Source organism: Dunckerocampus dactyliophorus, chromosome 9 (genome assembly GCF_027744805.1).
Source record: "Dunckerocampus dactyliophorus isolate RoL2022-P2 chromosome 9, RoL_Ddac_1.1, whole genome shotgun sequence".
NCBI classification, from domain to species: Eukaryota; Metazoa; Chordata; class Actinopteri; order Syngnathiformes; family Syngnathidae; genus Dunckerocampus; species Dunckerocampus dactyliophorus.
Window position 1 is genome coordinate 21,030,458 of NC_072827.1, and position 15,631 is coordinate 21,046,088.

A 15,631-nucleotide genomic window follows, 5' to 3' on the forward strand; every position below is an offset into this window, starting at 1 on the left:
AAAATGTATTCGGCTGCAGTACGTTTCTGTTACTGTTTCTGTTGGAACGGATTAATGACGCTAACTGCGGTTCCAGCGTATTTCTACATTCTCCTAAAATGTTATGAGAACTTGCTTGTTAATGAAATCAATATTCCATTAAGAATGCAATTATAAATGTTTATCTTGTAGAAGATAAAAAATGTAAATGAATTTATGCTCACTAAACGTCTGCCATCAGCATCTCATTATTAAACGTACTTGATGATGAATAATGTATGTGTAATGTAAGCGAATACTGTGTATGTGCGCTACCACACCTCTGTTGGAGCACACCACCCCCTGTGGGTTTTTACACAGCTCCCGGCTCTTCTTCCCGGTTAGGTTACACTCCTCTTGGAACTGGCAGGCCTCTCCAAACCAGCCGTCATCACACTCGCACTTCCCGCAGTCGCAGTACCCGCGATCTAAAGGGAAACACGACACGCTGCATCCTGTTTATTAACGCTGTGGTTAAAAATGGCAAACAAATACTTACTATTGTGTTGAAAATGGAGGTGCAAACAAAGCTCCATGGCTTTCTAACTCAAGACTGGATCTCGTTTTCTCATGTTTGGAATAAAATAAAGACCATCGACGCACAGTCCACGTTTTCCTTTGCACTATTACGCAGCAGGTCCATGCTTTCATGACAAAAGCCCGCCCTTCAACCAGCATATCGGCGTTCACAATGTCATTGGTTAGTCAGTATGTCTTTATGGATGTAAGGCTTGGGATGGACCATTTATCTTCCCCCCTCCAAACCCCCCTGCTAGCTTGACATTGACATTCTGCTCCAATTTTGGATCAATATTAGCAAGAAAAGCGACTGTTGGAATTATGAGATTCGATTCAGCTCCAGAACCCTCCCCTTCTCTCTTCAACTGCCATTGTTCACTTGCGACACAGACATACTTATTAATCGCATACTTATTAAACACGTTTAAAGTATAAAATGTGTCAGTAATCACTACTAATGAATGTTTATCTAAGAGGATCGATGAACAGAGAGAATCGGATACACGGTGTAGCCTTTCACGCAGTCGTCAGGCTAGCCGAGGCTAGAGAAGGCCTTTTCCAAGCCGCGTCTACATAACCTGCACTGCTTGCTTGTTGTAATTCCAGTAACAATTGACGATAATATATGAACTTGTGTTCACCTCACAGCAAGTTTTGAGACCACACTGACTATTGAAGCTGGTCCTACCATAACCAAACACACGTCTGTGGTGTGTTGAATGACCACAGAACAAAGTGTAAAATCTCGACGCCTGTTGAAAAAACATTATCAGTGAGGCATAAAGACCGAAACGTGTAAAAATGATGTTCTTTCAACAGGTGTGTCTTCTGTGGAAATAACGGCCTGTAACTCCCTTTAAAAAAGAAACCTCAAACACAGTCGTGACTATGGAGCTCGTCTAGAACCATATCATTGATGTTGACCGGAGTCAAGTTGGCGGTGTGGTACCACACTGCAAATAAAGCTGATCCTGATTTATTCATTCCCTCACACATTCAAAAAAGCAAACGAGCGCAAGCACTTTCATGACAAAGGCCAAGAAAAACTCCCTCTAATGAAGAAACCTTAAAGGTAAACTGCACTCTTTTTGAAATTTTGCCATCAGCCGCAATCCTTATGTGAGACAGTAGTGCACGTAATGGGATACATGTATGCCGTCTACAAAGACCGCTATTAAAACACCTCCAATAAGGTTTTATGGTTTTATACACATGCTGTGGCCATGTAGTGACATGTACATTCATGCTAACATGTAATACTTACAGTATTTATTTTCCAAACTCACAAATAAAAACGCAGCAGCGGCGGTGGCATCTGGAATATGTAGCCTTACCTTTTGGTAGGGTCTGAAGCGTTGTGAGCGCGACGCTGACGCTACGGGCGAGACTGTGGTGAAGCTAGTTGCTAGCCGGCTAGTAGCTAGCCGGTGTGGTATGGCTAAGTGTCAGTACACCAGTAATGTAGTTCAACAGGCCGAACAATGTTAATAATAATAGTAACAATGTTGGTGTAGCTTGGTTAATATGCACGTAACATTATATGTAAATGGAGCGTTGTTGGCACTTTTTGGAGACTTTTTCATACGCCTTTATAGTACTGTATGTCCCATATAATGATCTGGCTTTTTATATCTTTAAAAAGCACAGAAAAAGAACAACATGTCTCACATAAGGATTGTAGATGACGGGCAAAATTTAAGGAAGACACCTTCAACAGAAGCAAGACTACGGAGCATACAGTATGTAGAGCCAGCCATTACCTCGTACAGTCAAGTAAAGCAAATGAGCAGGCACTTTGGCTACAGAGGCAAAGAAAAACCTTCTTAGGAAGACACCTCAAACAGAACTGAGATAATGGAGCATGTCTAGAACCATACATTACCTCAAACGTTAAAGAAAACAACATGAAAACATCATGAGCAAGGCGACAGAGGCAAGGAAACACTCCCCAGGAGAAAGCTCGAGCAGTGTATCACCACCACACGTGACTACGACACTCTGTAACTGGCCTGGGAGCCAGGAGGTTTCACAGTACAATCCAGAAAATCCTCATTGTTTGAAATCTCTATTGTTTTTGTGGCCGGAGGTCCCAAGGTTCTGAGCCTTCCTGCCAAAGAGCCAGTCAGGATCCTACCCGAGGGGCATCGTGTCAGCAGTGGTTCACATCAAACATCTCCACATGCACATGGAGCATTACATAAGAGTTGCTGCAGTTTGCAATAAAAACACTTTACACTATAGTACCACACTGGAGAGAACTTTCGATTACTGAATTGCTGATCACTTCAAATCCACATTAGAATGTGTTTTCACTGACATGTACAGGTAAGTCTGTGTGCTGAGTCACCTCATGATTGCATCTTGTCTGTTTTGAAACATAATGTGAGGGTGCTACATGCACACAGACCAGTGTCTCCTATTGATTTTTTTTTTATCTGGCTGACTTGCCACTCCTCTCTCATTCTAACACCCACAGGGATCGAGAGAGAGAGCGAGAACTGATAATTAGTCACCAAAATGTGTGATGGAGTAGATTAACTGGAATTTTATAAAGCGCTGCGCAAAAGTGATGGGCCACCAATTGCTGTGTTGTTAAATGACCTTTTTAACAACAAGTAAAGGATAGTAGTATGTGTCCTACAGCCCTTACTTGCACTGAGTCTCGGGTATCTTCTTTAAATAGTTTTTCCTCACCTCCGGCGCTAAAGTTCTTGCTTATGTTGGGTTTCTTCAGTGTATGAGGGAATGTATGCGTCTAGACACACACTCCGTAAACTCGGTTCTGCAAGAGGTGTCTTCATCAGAAGGAGTTTTTCCTTGCCTCTGTCAGCAAAGTGCTAGCTTAGTTTCTATAATATATGAGGTAATGTATGCTCCTAGGCTGAGACACACTCCTTAGTCTCTTTTCTGTTCAAGTTGTCGTCTCTCGAGGGAGTTTTTTCTAGCCTCTATCGCCAAAGTGTTTTCTCACGTTAGTTTTCTTCCATGTATGATGTGACGTAGGGTTCTAGACACACTCCATAGTGTCGGTTCTGTTTGAGGTGTCATCTTTCAAGGGAATTTTTCCTTGCTTCTGGCACCAATGTTCTTGCTTATGTGGGTTTTCTTCAATTATGAGGTAACGTATTGCCGTAGACACACCCCATAGTCGCAGTTGTGTTGGAGGCGTCTTCTCTGGGGGGGGGGGGATTTCCGACACAAAAGTGCTTGTGCATGTTAGCTTTCTTTAATGTTAGAGGTAATGTATGGTTGTAGACACACTCCATAGTCTCGGTCCTGTTCAAGAAGCCTCCATTGGCAAAGTGTTTGTTCGTGTTAGTTTTCGTTAATGTACTGTATGCTTATAGACACACCCCGTCGTCTGAGTTCTGTTTGAGTTGTCTTTTTACAGGGATTTTTCTTGCCTCAGTAGCCACAGTGCTTGCTTAGGGGGGGTTCAGTTGGTTTTCATACATGTCAACTTCTGTTATGGTGCTATGTGATGAAGTTGACATGATAAAAAAACTACAGTGGGATTGTCGCAAATGTCGTACATATGTCGGAATTCAAAGCATGCCTTGAAGGTTGCACAAAACGTGTGCCGACGTGCATGAAGTCGGCAAATCTTGCGAGACTCCGTTCAGCAAACATCAAATTACACATTTCTGAGTGTTTGTTCTCCATTTTCTTTTCTTTTTATGGCTTTTTTGTTTGTTTGTTGCAGCGTTTCATCAGAAAGAACAACCACAGTCATCCGAGACATCAGCAAACCAAACAAATTCTCAGAGCAGCAAGCGTCACAGGATTAACTCTGCTTACTCTTTGCTTTTTCTTTGGCTTTTTTGGTGGCTTTTTTGACAACACTTACGGGACTTAACTTACTGTCAGTGCAGCCAGACTCCAATGTTACCACACATGCTTAACTAGCCTGTTTTATTGTTTTAGAGTGGTTAACTTCTTTTTACGCTTGTATGACAGTAAGTATGTGAAACTATTACTGAAAACATTGCCTGTACTGTTGATAAAGGCCAAAGTTTGAGCCGAGAAAATATCTGTTTCCGTTATTAACTATTACAGTCCAGTTTCATTGGAGCCAAAGGCAGCAGTGACACACCAAATCCTAGTTTCAGTTTTTCAAATGTCACATTTCCACACTTACATGTCGTATTTTGAGTGCATAGGACAGAAGACGAGGATTTGTACCCTCAAGAACTAAGTATGCAGTGTACATAGTATACATGTTGAAATGTAAGAACAGAAACACCGTATGTGTGCAGCAGTTGGCGACTACTTGAAAATGCACATTACCGCCACCTACTGGACTGGGGTGCATGTTATGATTTTAAGAAGTGCCATTCTAGTTGTAGTCGCGTCCGGACAATGTGAAAATTAGTTTTGGTTGGTTCATCTTTGTATCACTGAAGAGTTAATGATTCACATTTACTGTAGTGGATTATTTTAACTACTGCTGTGTACAAACACACTCATCAGCTCGGAGACTAAAAGTTGGAAAGTAAAACAAAACAAAAGAAAGGAACCGACTTCACATTGCTTTTCACTGGAAGGAGGAGGAAGAATGGGGGGAGGCTTTAAAAGGCAGTGCCACGTTGAGCCTGAACACCGCAAATTATTACAAAAACATGTCAAAGTGACTCAGTTGTTTGGCTTTGACTCTCGATCTGTTACATTTTTAAACAATTTACATCCAATGATTTTCTGAAGCTGTTATTACATAAAAAGGGGACAGAGAGATGTGGAAAAGGAAAGACAATGGAAAGAAAAAGACAAGACACTTTTGCGCATTTGGACAGCAGATGTTGGCCACGGCCAGCATCACATCCTGCAGCTAGGCTTAAGCAAGGTCTCACCAGGATTATTTAGGATTTAGTCCCAAAAGTGTAAAAACTAATTCCGAAAAATGTTTGAACTAATATGTTTGGATTTGGAAACAACATAAGAAGTAACAGCAATAAAAATAATCTGTACCAGAGTCAAACTGTGACCATCAGTACATTAAGTCAGGCAAAAAAAGAGTCAACCACTGTTAATACTTTAAGATATAAAAGCACTAAAACACTTCATTGTTAACTTCAAAGCTAATGCGAAGGTCATTTTTGTTGCGGATCCCGGATGCGGATTTTTTTACATGACTTGTCACACAAGTGTAAAAAGAAGTTAACCACTGTAAAAACAACAAAACAGCCCAAAGTGACATCTCATGGGGATGTTGGAATCTTTCGGTGTAATTGCAATTAGAAAAAGCAGACAACAAAGAGGAAGCAAAGCATGAGTTTGTAGCCCACTGAATATGCTAACACCTCACCTGACATCATGCATGTTTTGTGGATCATGTCTAGTACATCTCAAAGATGTATTTTTTTTCCCAAAATTATGCAATCTTGATTTTAGATGTTCCGCTCCGCACCAAAGCAACACGTGTCCGCAATGCTTGGGAAGCGACACTCTCTCATTCTTTTGAATGAGTAAATGTCTCCAGACTTTTGATCAATAGTGTATTCAAAAGAAAAAAAACAGCCTGCATCTCAGCATTGTATTACAGCCGACGTTGCCACTAAACTGCGCGCGTGCGCAGTTGCGCACTGATCTTGTGTTCTCAGCACACAGCAAATCCTTGCAGCGCAACAAAGTAAAATCCAACCTGAACTGTAAATAAAGTAAACACATGATTTATTCTGTATTTCACAATGCAACTCCATGAGTGACAGGCGACAACAAGCGGTAACAACATAATGACTCACTGTCCAGCCAATGATGAGCTCCTGTTGGTACACGCAGCCAATCAATCCATTAACAGCGCGTTATGTAATATATGCCGCTGTTTTGCAGGTTAGCGTATGGTGCAACGGAGTGAAGGAAGCTAATGCTTTTTGCTAATCCCGTATTATGGTGAAACGAACGAGCAGTGCCACATCCACTCACCAAGCTTAAGTAAAACAAAAAGGGCTTTTAAGGTGTACTGGTTCTCAGGTTTTGGACAGGTGTGATACTGCACATGTGCACGTCTGATGGCGCTCAAAGAGGTCCAAGGAATGCTCAGGTCATTTGTGTGTATGCTTCGACACTTGAGAAATTAGAGGGAACATTGATTACAGGTGATAAAGAAAGGCATTATTAGTATTAATGTAATATATGTTTCTTGTAACTTGTTTATGTTTTGTTTTCAGTGTTATCCTAATCCTGTTCTGTAATGTTCTGATGATCCAACCGCAAACAAGAGCATATGCGGACCACAGATGGCCCCTGTGCTGGATGTTGGACTCCCCTGCCCTGGCATGAATGCACTTATATTAACTAAAAACACAACATAACAAACATGCGCAATTGAGTGGTGGGTGCAGGATTTAAAATAAGAAGATATTAGCATAACATGTTTAAAAGGGGGACTAAAAAGAACATATTTCAGCATGTCCCTATAACACCTCCATCTCTGCTTTTTACAGAATAACCAATAACACCGGGGGCACTTCATTCTAAAGAAACGGGGGAAGGGAAAAAAGGATCGTATAGAGTTCCACTTGGATGGAGTACGAAAGCAATGAAAGGAGCACCAGAACAAAAGCTCTGCCTTGAAAGTACAATTCACTGAAAGGGCACACAGTGTGTATTCAGTGAAATAACTAAGTTTTTGTTTGTGGAAAAAATAGTAGATGAAGCTGCTTTTCATGTAAAAGAGCATCTTGTTGCCAGGGAAAACAGGATATACTGTATATTTCTTATATAACATACTGTATGTCCTATGTGCACCTGGTGGTTCCTGCTGTGTGAGTGTGACGCCATGAAAATGAGCCTCATCCTTTGCACGTGTGTGTCTGTAGGTGTGAAGCACCATCCCTCTCAGACGCCATCCAGTGCACCACTGAGTGAAACCCCATTATCAAGCCGACAAGCCGGGCCTCGTCGTTCCAGCCTGCTGAACCGTAATGAGCTCCTCGCAGCCAGACAGCCAGCTTGTCTGCACAAATAAATCACTCCAGCCATCACGTGCACCCTCCCGCCTACTGCTAACCTGTGCCTCTTATTCATATCTCTATTAGACCTGTTCAACCCTGGATGCAGGTAATTACAGGAGACACCCAGTATACAGTATTTACATCATAAACACGCAGGCAGATTTTCATGCAACTCTTGAGGTGCAGTCAAAAGTTTAGACCCACTATCCCATGCTTCCAAAATTCGCTCACCATACTGTATGTCCCCGCTGACAAAAAAATTTCAACTTACCAAAAACTGCTATGAAAATATCATACATTCATATTTTTCCCACTTTATTCTAATATTTTTTAAATGATTATTGCTGTTATTAGGTCCTGGGATGGGTCAATGAACATTGATTTTCATGCATTTCATGCATATATAAACAGGGTGTCCCAAAAAAATGTATACATGTTTTTTTTCCTAAAAATAGCACACACACTTGTTTTTTTACAGACCATGATCCAACATCAACAATGACACCCACTTCAAATTTCAGTACTAAGCACAATACAACAATTAAAGGCCAGAAGTCCAAATTGAACGGAAGGATTGTATTAGTTTGTTGAGATTGATGTGGTTTCAGAAATGGCATTTTCAATGGGGCACTTTTTGCCACGAGGACCAAACTTTTCGGCTAATTTCACCAATATTCATTCAGCACAGCCAGAAAATATCCCCAGGATCCGTAAAGGCTTAAGCAACATTTATGTGGCATGCTAATTGATGTTCTGTCAAATTGCCAATTTGACAGAACATCAAAAATAAGAACATCATGCTAAAAATAAGTGTCACATGACTGTACGTGTATTCATCAAAGGACATGACAATTCTTATGACAACTATGATGCTGGTCGTTTAAACCGCTGATAGAACTGATGTGGCAATTGCGATGCGTTTCAATACTTATGTGACAGAACAATGACACACATTATTACCCATTATAATACTTGGGGGTTGTACAAAGTAAACAAACGGGAAAGAAGAGCAAAGACTCTTAAAGTATCATTCGAGTACCTTTGTCACAACTATGCAAATGATTGTAACAAGAGAGGCCCGGAGAGACCACTGGTGTGTGACAGCCATTGTTGTTCCTACGTTACAACTTGCATAGTAATGAGGAATCATTGGATGCTATTCCTCTCTGATTCTAAGGTTATCAACCTCACCTGTGCTCCTGTAAATAGTTGAGGTGTAAAATAAAACAAGAAAATCTACTGGAGTTGAGTTGATAAAACGTCCTCTGCAATCTTCTCGGCTTTCTCAAGTTAAGGCTATGTGTGCTGCAAACGACTGCATGTCTCCATGCAGTCAATGAAATATAATATTGCACCTACGTATGCAACATAAAGTCTGTGTACGCACCATTACATTTTTTTTCATTGTGTGTGGCACAGACCCAGTCATGGCACTCGCAGCGAGGACCATAGAATTTTCCTGGATCTGACACCTGGCAGACGCACACGCCGCAGTCACACTTGCCCCTCCCGCTGCAGATGTTCCCGTCGGGCGTCCGGCAGCGGCGCAGGGACGACTCAGCCGATAGTCGACACACGCCTGCCACCTGGCTAATAAAAAAAGGAAAACAGAAGAGCAAGGGTAAGTCAAAGGCCAAATGTGCACCCTCATGTGTTGCATTCATCTTGTATTGAGCTACTGACATTTATGCTCATTGTATTATTTTAATGCTTTCATGAGCATACAAGCCTCATTTGGGACCTACAGGAAGTAAAAAACTGTTGTTTGCCCCTTGGTGTTTCCACCATTCTTTCGACCAGGGACCGTGTGTTTGCGGGAAATGATCCAATTTCACTTAATTGCTCCGATAATTATTATTTATTTACAACAAATAATCTGTTCATCTATCTATGCCAACAACGTATAGAGACATGCTGAACAATGAAATGCTCAATTAAATGCTCTTCATACATCTCCTTTACTTCAGAACTACTATTAATCGTTTAAATACTGTGCCGCTCGTGAGGAAACGGTTGCTCTTTCTTTGGCACGAGCCAATCAGCAGCTATAAGGGAACTTGCAATGAGCTTGCCAACCCACAGGAGGTTATTTATTACTCAATATACAGTAACAGTCTGACTCATGGTAAAATCATCACACAGCAACTTAAAACTCACAAGGTAGCTAAGAGATATACAAGTACCAATACTATTTTAGCTTCTTCCCATCATGCAATGCTCCCCAGTCATGGTCAATGAACTGCCTTGCAGTATCGGTACTTGTATATTTCTTACTTACCTTTTGAGTGTTAACTTGCTGAGTGATGATTTTAACTTTCTTTGTAAGATGACACAGTGAGTCAGACTGTTACATTGAGTAATGACCCTACTATGATTTTTGATGGGTTGATAAGCCCGTTGTGAGTTCTCTCATGGCTCATGATTGGCTCCTGGTCCTCACGGACTTGTGTGCGCCACAACATGCTATTTTACAACGGGGACATTTGCGGCTTATATATGTAGTGGGCACGGCTTAAACACCAGTGTGTCTTATACACCGGAAATAACGGTATGTACCTTGGCTAAATACAGATTGAGAAACACTGATTTAGACCACATAAGGTGGTTATGTTCAAACTTCAGCCCAAGGGCCATTTGTTACCCGCAAGTTGCTTTTTTAGTGGTCCTCGGCATATTCTGAACATAGAATTAACCAAACATCTTAACTTGACATTTAACGTTTACAAATGATTTGCTTTGTCACCTGTAACACAGTTGCCATGTAGGCTGCTCTTTCTTAATTATATTTAACTGTAACTGTTTAGCATAACTATGCATTGTTTTTAGTGTTTAATTAAGTAAACAAAAGGTGAATAATATCACATATGTGGCCCCTGTATGCTTCCATTTTCTGTATTCAGGCCTCAATTGGACCAAAAAGAAAGCATACATGCGACATAATGTGACAACACATGGCCAATACAGGAAGTGACAATGGAAGCCGGACCCCAACTTTGCTGCTAGCTCCCAAAGCTTCCACTCTCCTGGGAAGGAATGCTACGAGATTTTGGACTGCGTCTGTGGGAAGTCGGCTATCGGGACCACTACACTCCCAAATATTCAGGATTGAGGTTAGTCTAGTTAGGTTAGTTAGGTTAGTTACAGTAGGTTTAATCTGTTTTTTTCTAGGGAAGCTCAACTTTTGTCCTGTGCAGGGAATTGTTTTAAAACAAAACTGTTAGGTGTCTCGGTAGGTGCTACTGTTTTGGTTAGCAACACAGTTCAATTGGGCTCTGTGGCTAAATGTGTAACAATGGTGTCTGTGAACTGAGGTACTTACACTTACTTAGTTATTGTGACCTATTTATTTTCTGAGGTATCTATTTGATAGAGGGGTTTATTTGTCTTAGTGAATGACTAATTTGGGTATGGTGTTTATTTGAAAAACGGCAGTCGTACTGTGTTTTTCCTCAAATCAGCTGTCAGAAAGCTGAACTACATCGTCGATTGAGTGGTAATTCCTGTTTCACCGTGTGAACCACTACACTATCAAGGCTCTAAGTCAAGTTACTGTTCCCACAAGGCATAAAACATGTCTTGATATGATGAAAAAATCCAATTCAAGGGCAAACTAGCTCTTGATTGATTCATTAAATCCAACCTTTTAGAGCAGGCTACATTTGTTCGTGTCTATGCGTCAAGTATTGTAATTACAGTTTTGTTCCCCTTCAGTTGCCAAGACTACACCTCCGTGCACTTTGTTTTTAACAGGGCATAACCTTGATGAATGAATGGATGACTGACTCATACCTACTGTAGCTCTCACATTGTTATGCCTGTTTACAAAAAAAAATGTCTTTGAAAAACACTTTGCTCCTTCCTGCGACTAATGCATGTGTGGGTTTGCCAATAAATAAACTCTACTGTATATTGTACAACATAAGTACACTTGCACAATCCTTAATGAGATGCCATTTTATACTCTTTTTCAACCGTTATATATGGAGGCCCTGTATTGGAAGTGTGTTTGTCCAAAGTCTAGCCTTGATGCTGGAATTTAGGCAGTTGAAAAGTGCTTTTAGTAAGCCCTGCTGGGAACATGCCGTTTTGTGTGTCTGGAGCTTTAATGCTCATGAGTTGTGTTTGTCCATTGTGCCCGTTATCTACTTTTGACCTATAAAATGGAACTCTGCACTTGTCCGTCACAATAGACGCCATACATCACACACTGTACAACAACATAACATTGACGAGTGGGACTGGAGCAACACCGGCATAGTCATGTGAACTACACTGCTAACATTTGGGGTTTACATATTATCCGACACTTGTGCCAAAACATACACATTTTGTACAAAAACATGCAAGTTGAACAGAATACTAATTTAAATGCTTCAAAAATATAAATACAATGATAGCTAATAAGTAATAAATTCACCAATATCAAACAGAATCCACAACAAATTGTCATAACTATCACAGCCATTATCGGCTATTGTTACAATGGTGTTTTCTAGTTAATCCTGTATGCAAGAGTCATGTATGAACTGAATAAAATGAAGTTCATGAGACTGCCTACTTGCTTGTGTATTGTTGACGTTCACAATTCTGGTGTTTGTGAATGCACCTCCCTAGCTGCGCGTTCACGAGAATCAAGTGGTGTCCCAATTCTCCTTAAATCAAGGGGTAAGGGGAAGTGCTAAGGGTCGCCGATCAGACTTGAAGAAGACTTGAGGGGTAGGAGGCGTTTCCTCGGATACAACACCGCTGACAAGACGGCAAAGCGGTGACCGAAATAAGAATATAAATGTAAGTAATTAAGCATAATTATTGATTTTCATAGTAATGTCGCTCATGTTTTATTCCATATTCAGTCCTTTGCTAATCCATATTAATATTTGCTGTGTTTTGAATTGTTGGTTGTTGCTAGTTATAACTAACTGCCCAACACGGAAATCTAACTTCATGACGATCTGCTAGCGAGGGAAGCTACATTACTGAAGTGCACTGCTATCTAATCACTTATGTAACGCAGAGCATCGTAGTGAAGTCTGTTTGCTGTAAATCATAGCCACCCTAGTCCACCAACCATCTCATGGTGAGATATGTTTATTGTACTGTATTCAGCATACAGATTGATGGTCAGGAAGTGAGCTCAATAAAAGATGTAAACAAAATGGCCACATGTGGACAGCACAAGTTTTTGGAATCTAACGTTGTCCCATCTATTTTTATTTTTTTTACTATCACTCTATTTGTTTTTAGCACACTATTACTATGCTGCTATTACTATTATTATTGTATTGACAGTTAATAGTAGTTCCCCATCAATCATGCATATGTGTCATTCCTGCAGGAGATGCTGAGCCAACTGAAGTCAACCCTCTGCTACAGCTCACAGCCCTCCAGGACCATTCAAACGCTGCAATCCCAGTATGGAAAAGTCAAATGCAACAAAAAGCCATTCTGGACTTTCTTACAAAATCGTCTGAGAGAACATCAAGGACAGGAGACAGGCCAAAACAGGAAAAACCTTGAAATAATGGTTGATAAGGTTTGCGCATTTGTTGATGTTCATAAAAAGTTGTTGTATTGTTATTTCTATTTCATATGTATATGTGATACATTTTCTATTTTTTATAAATGTTACAGTGCTGGTTGTAAGCTGTTATTAAAGTTGTTTGTTGTTTTGCAATAAATGTCAGTTTGTAAAAATGTGTGCCTTTTATTTTTAAAGTTGTTCTGAGGTAGACTACATAGCATAAACATTATATACATGAATATATACATGAAATAATGTAGAAATGTATGCACTTTATTTTATGGTAGAAAACACTTATTATGAACAATTGAATTGTCTCATCTGCGTACATCACAGCCAGAAAGCAGTGAAGGATGATGATGTAATGAGAATGAAGCGGTGTCCCATTTCTCAGTGGTTTCTTCCCCTTGGCCCTTGGTTTTAAGGGGTAGAGGTACGGTTAAGACGAGGGGAAGGGCTAAGGGCTGGAATTGGGATTCTGCCTGAGAATACAGTGTTGGAACTGAGCAGTGCAGTTGGCGTATTATGGTCGGAAATAAAATGTAAAAAGAGCGTCAGACTCTGTGTGCATCTGTTGGAACATTGCATTACTTACAAGACGTTGCTTGCACAACATCACCCGCACTTGACTCAAGCGACTGCGTCTGCATCTTCTGAGGTGAAGTATAACCAAACTTTCCAAGCCTGAGCATTTTAGCTAGATACTCAAGCGTGACACCGTCACAACGGTTGACTCGGCGGTAACTTTACCTCATTGTTGCCTCATTTCAGTGCCACTAAAACAGGGGTGGCCAAACTGTGGCACCAGGACCATTTGCGGCCCACGGCTGTTTTTTTTATTGGCCTGTGGGACATTCTAAAAATATAGTTTAACATGAAATTTTGGGAAAGAAACAACAAAAACAAAAATGGAAAACACAGGAGTAATTTTACAAGAATAAAGTCAAGTACAAGGCAATATTATGACGAAAAATAATGTCATTTTAGTAGCATAAAGCTGAAATATGAAACAAAAAATATATGACTGTTTTATGATGCTACTTTGAATATAATATACTTTACTATTACTATTTTTATTATCAGAAACACACAAAGATTGCAGGAAAAAGTTCTAATTGACGAGAATGAATTCCAAATATTATGGGGACGAAGTCAATAGTGAGAAGAAAATGTACAAGAAGAAAGTTGAAATAGATGGAAAATAAAAACAAAAACAACAGCAAAAACAGAGAAAAAAGGAGCAAAGACTGAAGTTCATATTAATAATACATTTCTCACTTATATCACAAATCTGAGATGCAGGCTATTTTTTTCTTGAAGTATATCTAACTTTGTCCCTTGATTCCTTTCATTTTTCAGTATAGGGCCCTTGGTAGAAAAAGTTTGGACACCTCTGCTCTAAAGCGAGGCACCGATAGCTACTTAGTTTTTTGTTCTGGTTACTACCATACATACGTACATTGGCACCAGTGCCATTATGGTACCAAGTATCAGTACGCATCCCCACTAACATTACAGTCACATTTTAATAGGAACATCATGCTAGGTTAGCTTATTCGCTGGAATAAGCTAACCTGTGCACAAACAAACAAACAAAGCTCCCACGTCTGTAGCTGACGATGCATAGTTGGCAGAGATTTATTTTAAGATATGTAACAAAGCCTGATTTAAAAAAAAAATGTTTTTACTTAATCTGAAGGCGGTTTCATCTAGCTAGGGGAGGGTCAAAGGTGGTATGTCTATAAGGAAGGAGGTTTTTCCTTCATGATGTCACGAAAAGCCACAGCTTCAAAACTACAAGTTCTCCCGAAAGCAGAGCAAACTGGTCAGGGAGATGACAGATTTTTCTCACATTTGGTGTTCATGAACAGGCTCTAGGGGCACACATTACTGTTAGAACATTATTTTTAAAAATTACTTTTGACCTTTAAGGGCACAGTGTGTGATGTGGCTCTTGTATTGGCTCTCTCTGGATGGCAGGTGTACCTAATGAAGTGTCTACTCAATGTATAATTAATAGAATTTGGGGAAGAAAAAAAAATCAGCTAAAACTGATTACTAATTGCAGTGGCGTAGATAGTGGTATGACACTAGTGGTTCTTGCATATAATTACGTACACAAAATACAAACCAATTTTTTTCAAGGTTCAACAGATATGATTGTTTTGTATGGACAGATTTCTCAAATCAACTATGAGAGGTTCTTTGCAGCTTTAAATGATCAAAATCAAGTAGGGGACAAATACTTGCAGTACATACACTAGCAAGAAAGGACTGTTCAACGAGTATCTTTCCTGCGTTGCATGTCCCGAACGCTTGTCAGGAAATTCTGCACCCTATGCACCCTTTGCACCGTCTCAGCCTAGTATAAACATGAAAAACAGTCTGAAGTTGTGCAGAAACTCACCCCGCCGACTGTAACAATGTGTCCTCCGCGCAAGAGAGCAGAATTAGAACCAGCGGCACAAGCACGGGCTGCACCCAAACTTCAGTGTGCATGTTTAAATCCCACAGTAACCTGGAGTTAAAGTAGCTTGAAGGAATTTGCCCTGAAGGGAGACACTTGCAGGGAGAAGAAGGAGGAAGAAACTAAAAGGTGGAGAGAGAAAAAGCAGCAGGCAAA

The 15,631-nt window shown here is 40.3% G+C and overlaps 1 protein-coding gene across 1 annotated transcript in view; it reads right to left on the reverse strand.

Moving 5' to 3' along the window:
- Positions 1-15,631, reverse strand: part of itgbl1 (integrin, beta-like 1) — a 32,109-nt gene extending 16,478 nt beyond the window's left edge. The window contains exons 1-3 of the mRNA XM_054786480.1: positions 15,416-15,631; positions 8,875-9,077; positions 300-446 (exon numbers count right to left, since the gene is read on the reverse strand). Of these exons, the coding sequence (XP_054642455.1) occupies positions 300-446; positions 8,875-9,077; positions 15,416-15,507 (442 nt within the window). The 5' untranslated portion in view covers positions 15,508-15,631. The remainder of the gene's footprint in view (positions 1-299; positions 447-8,874; positions 9,078-15,415) is intronic.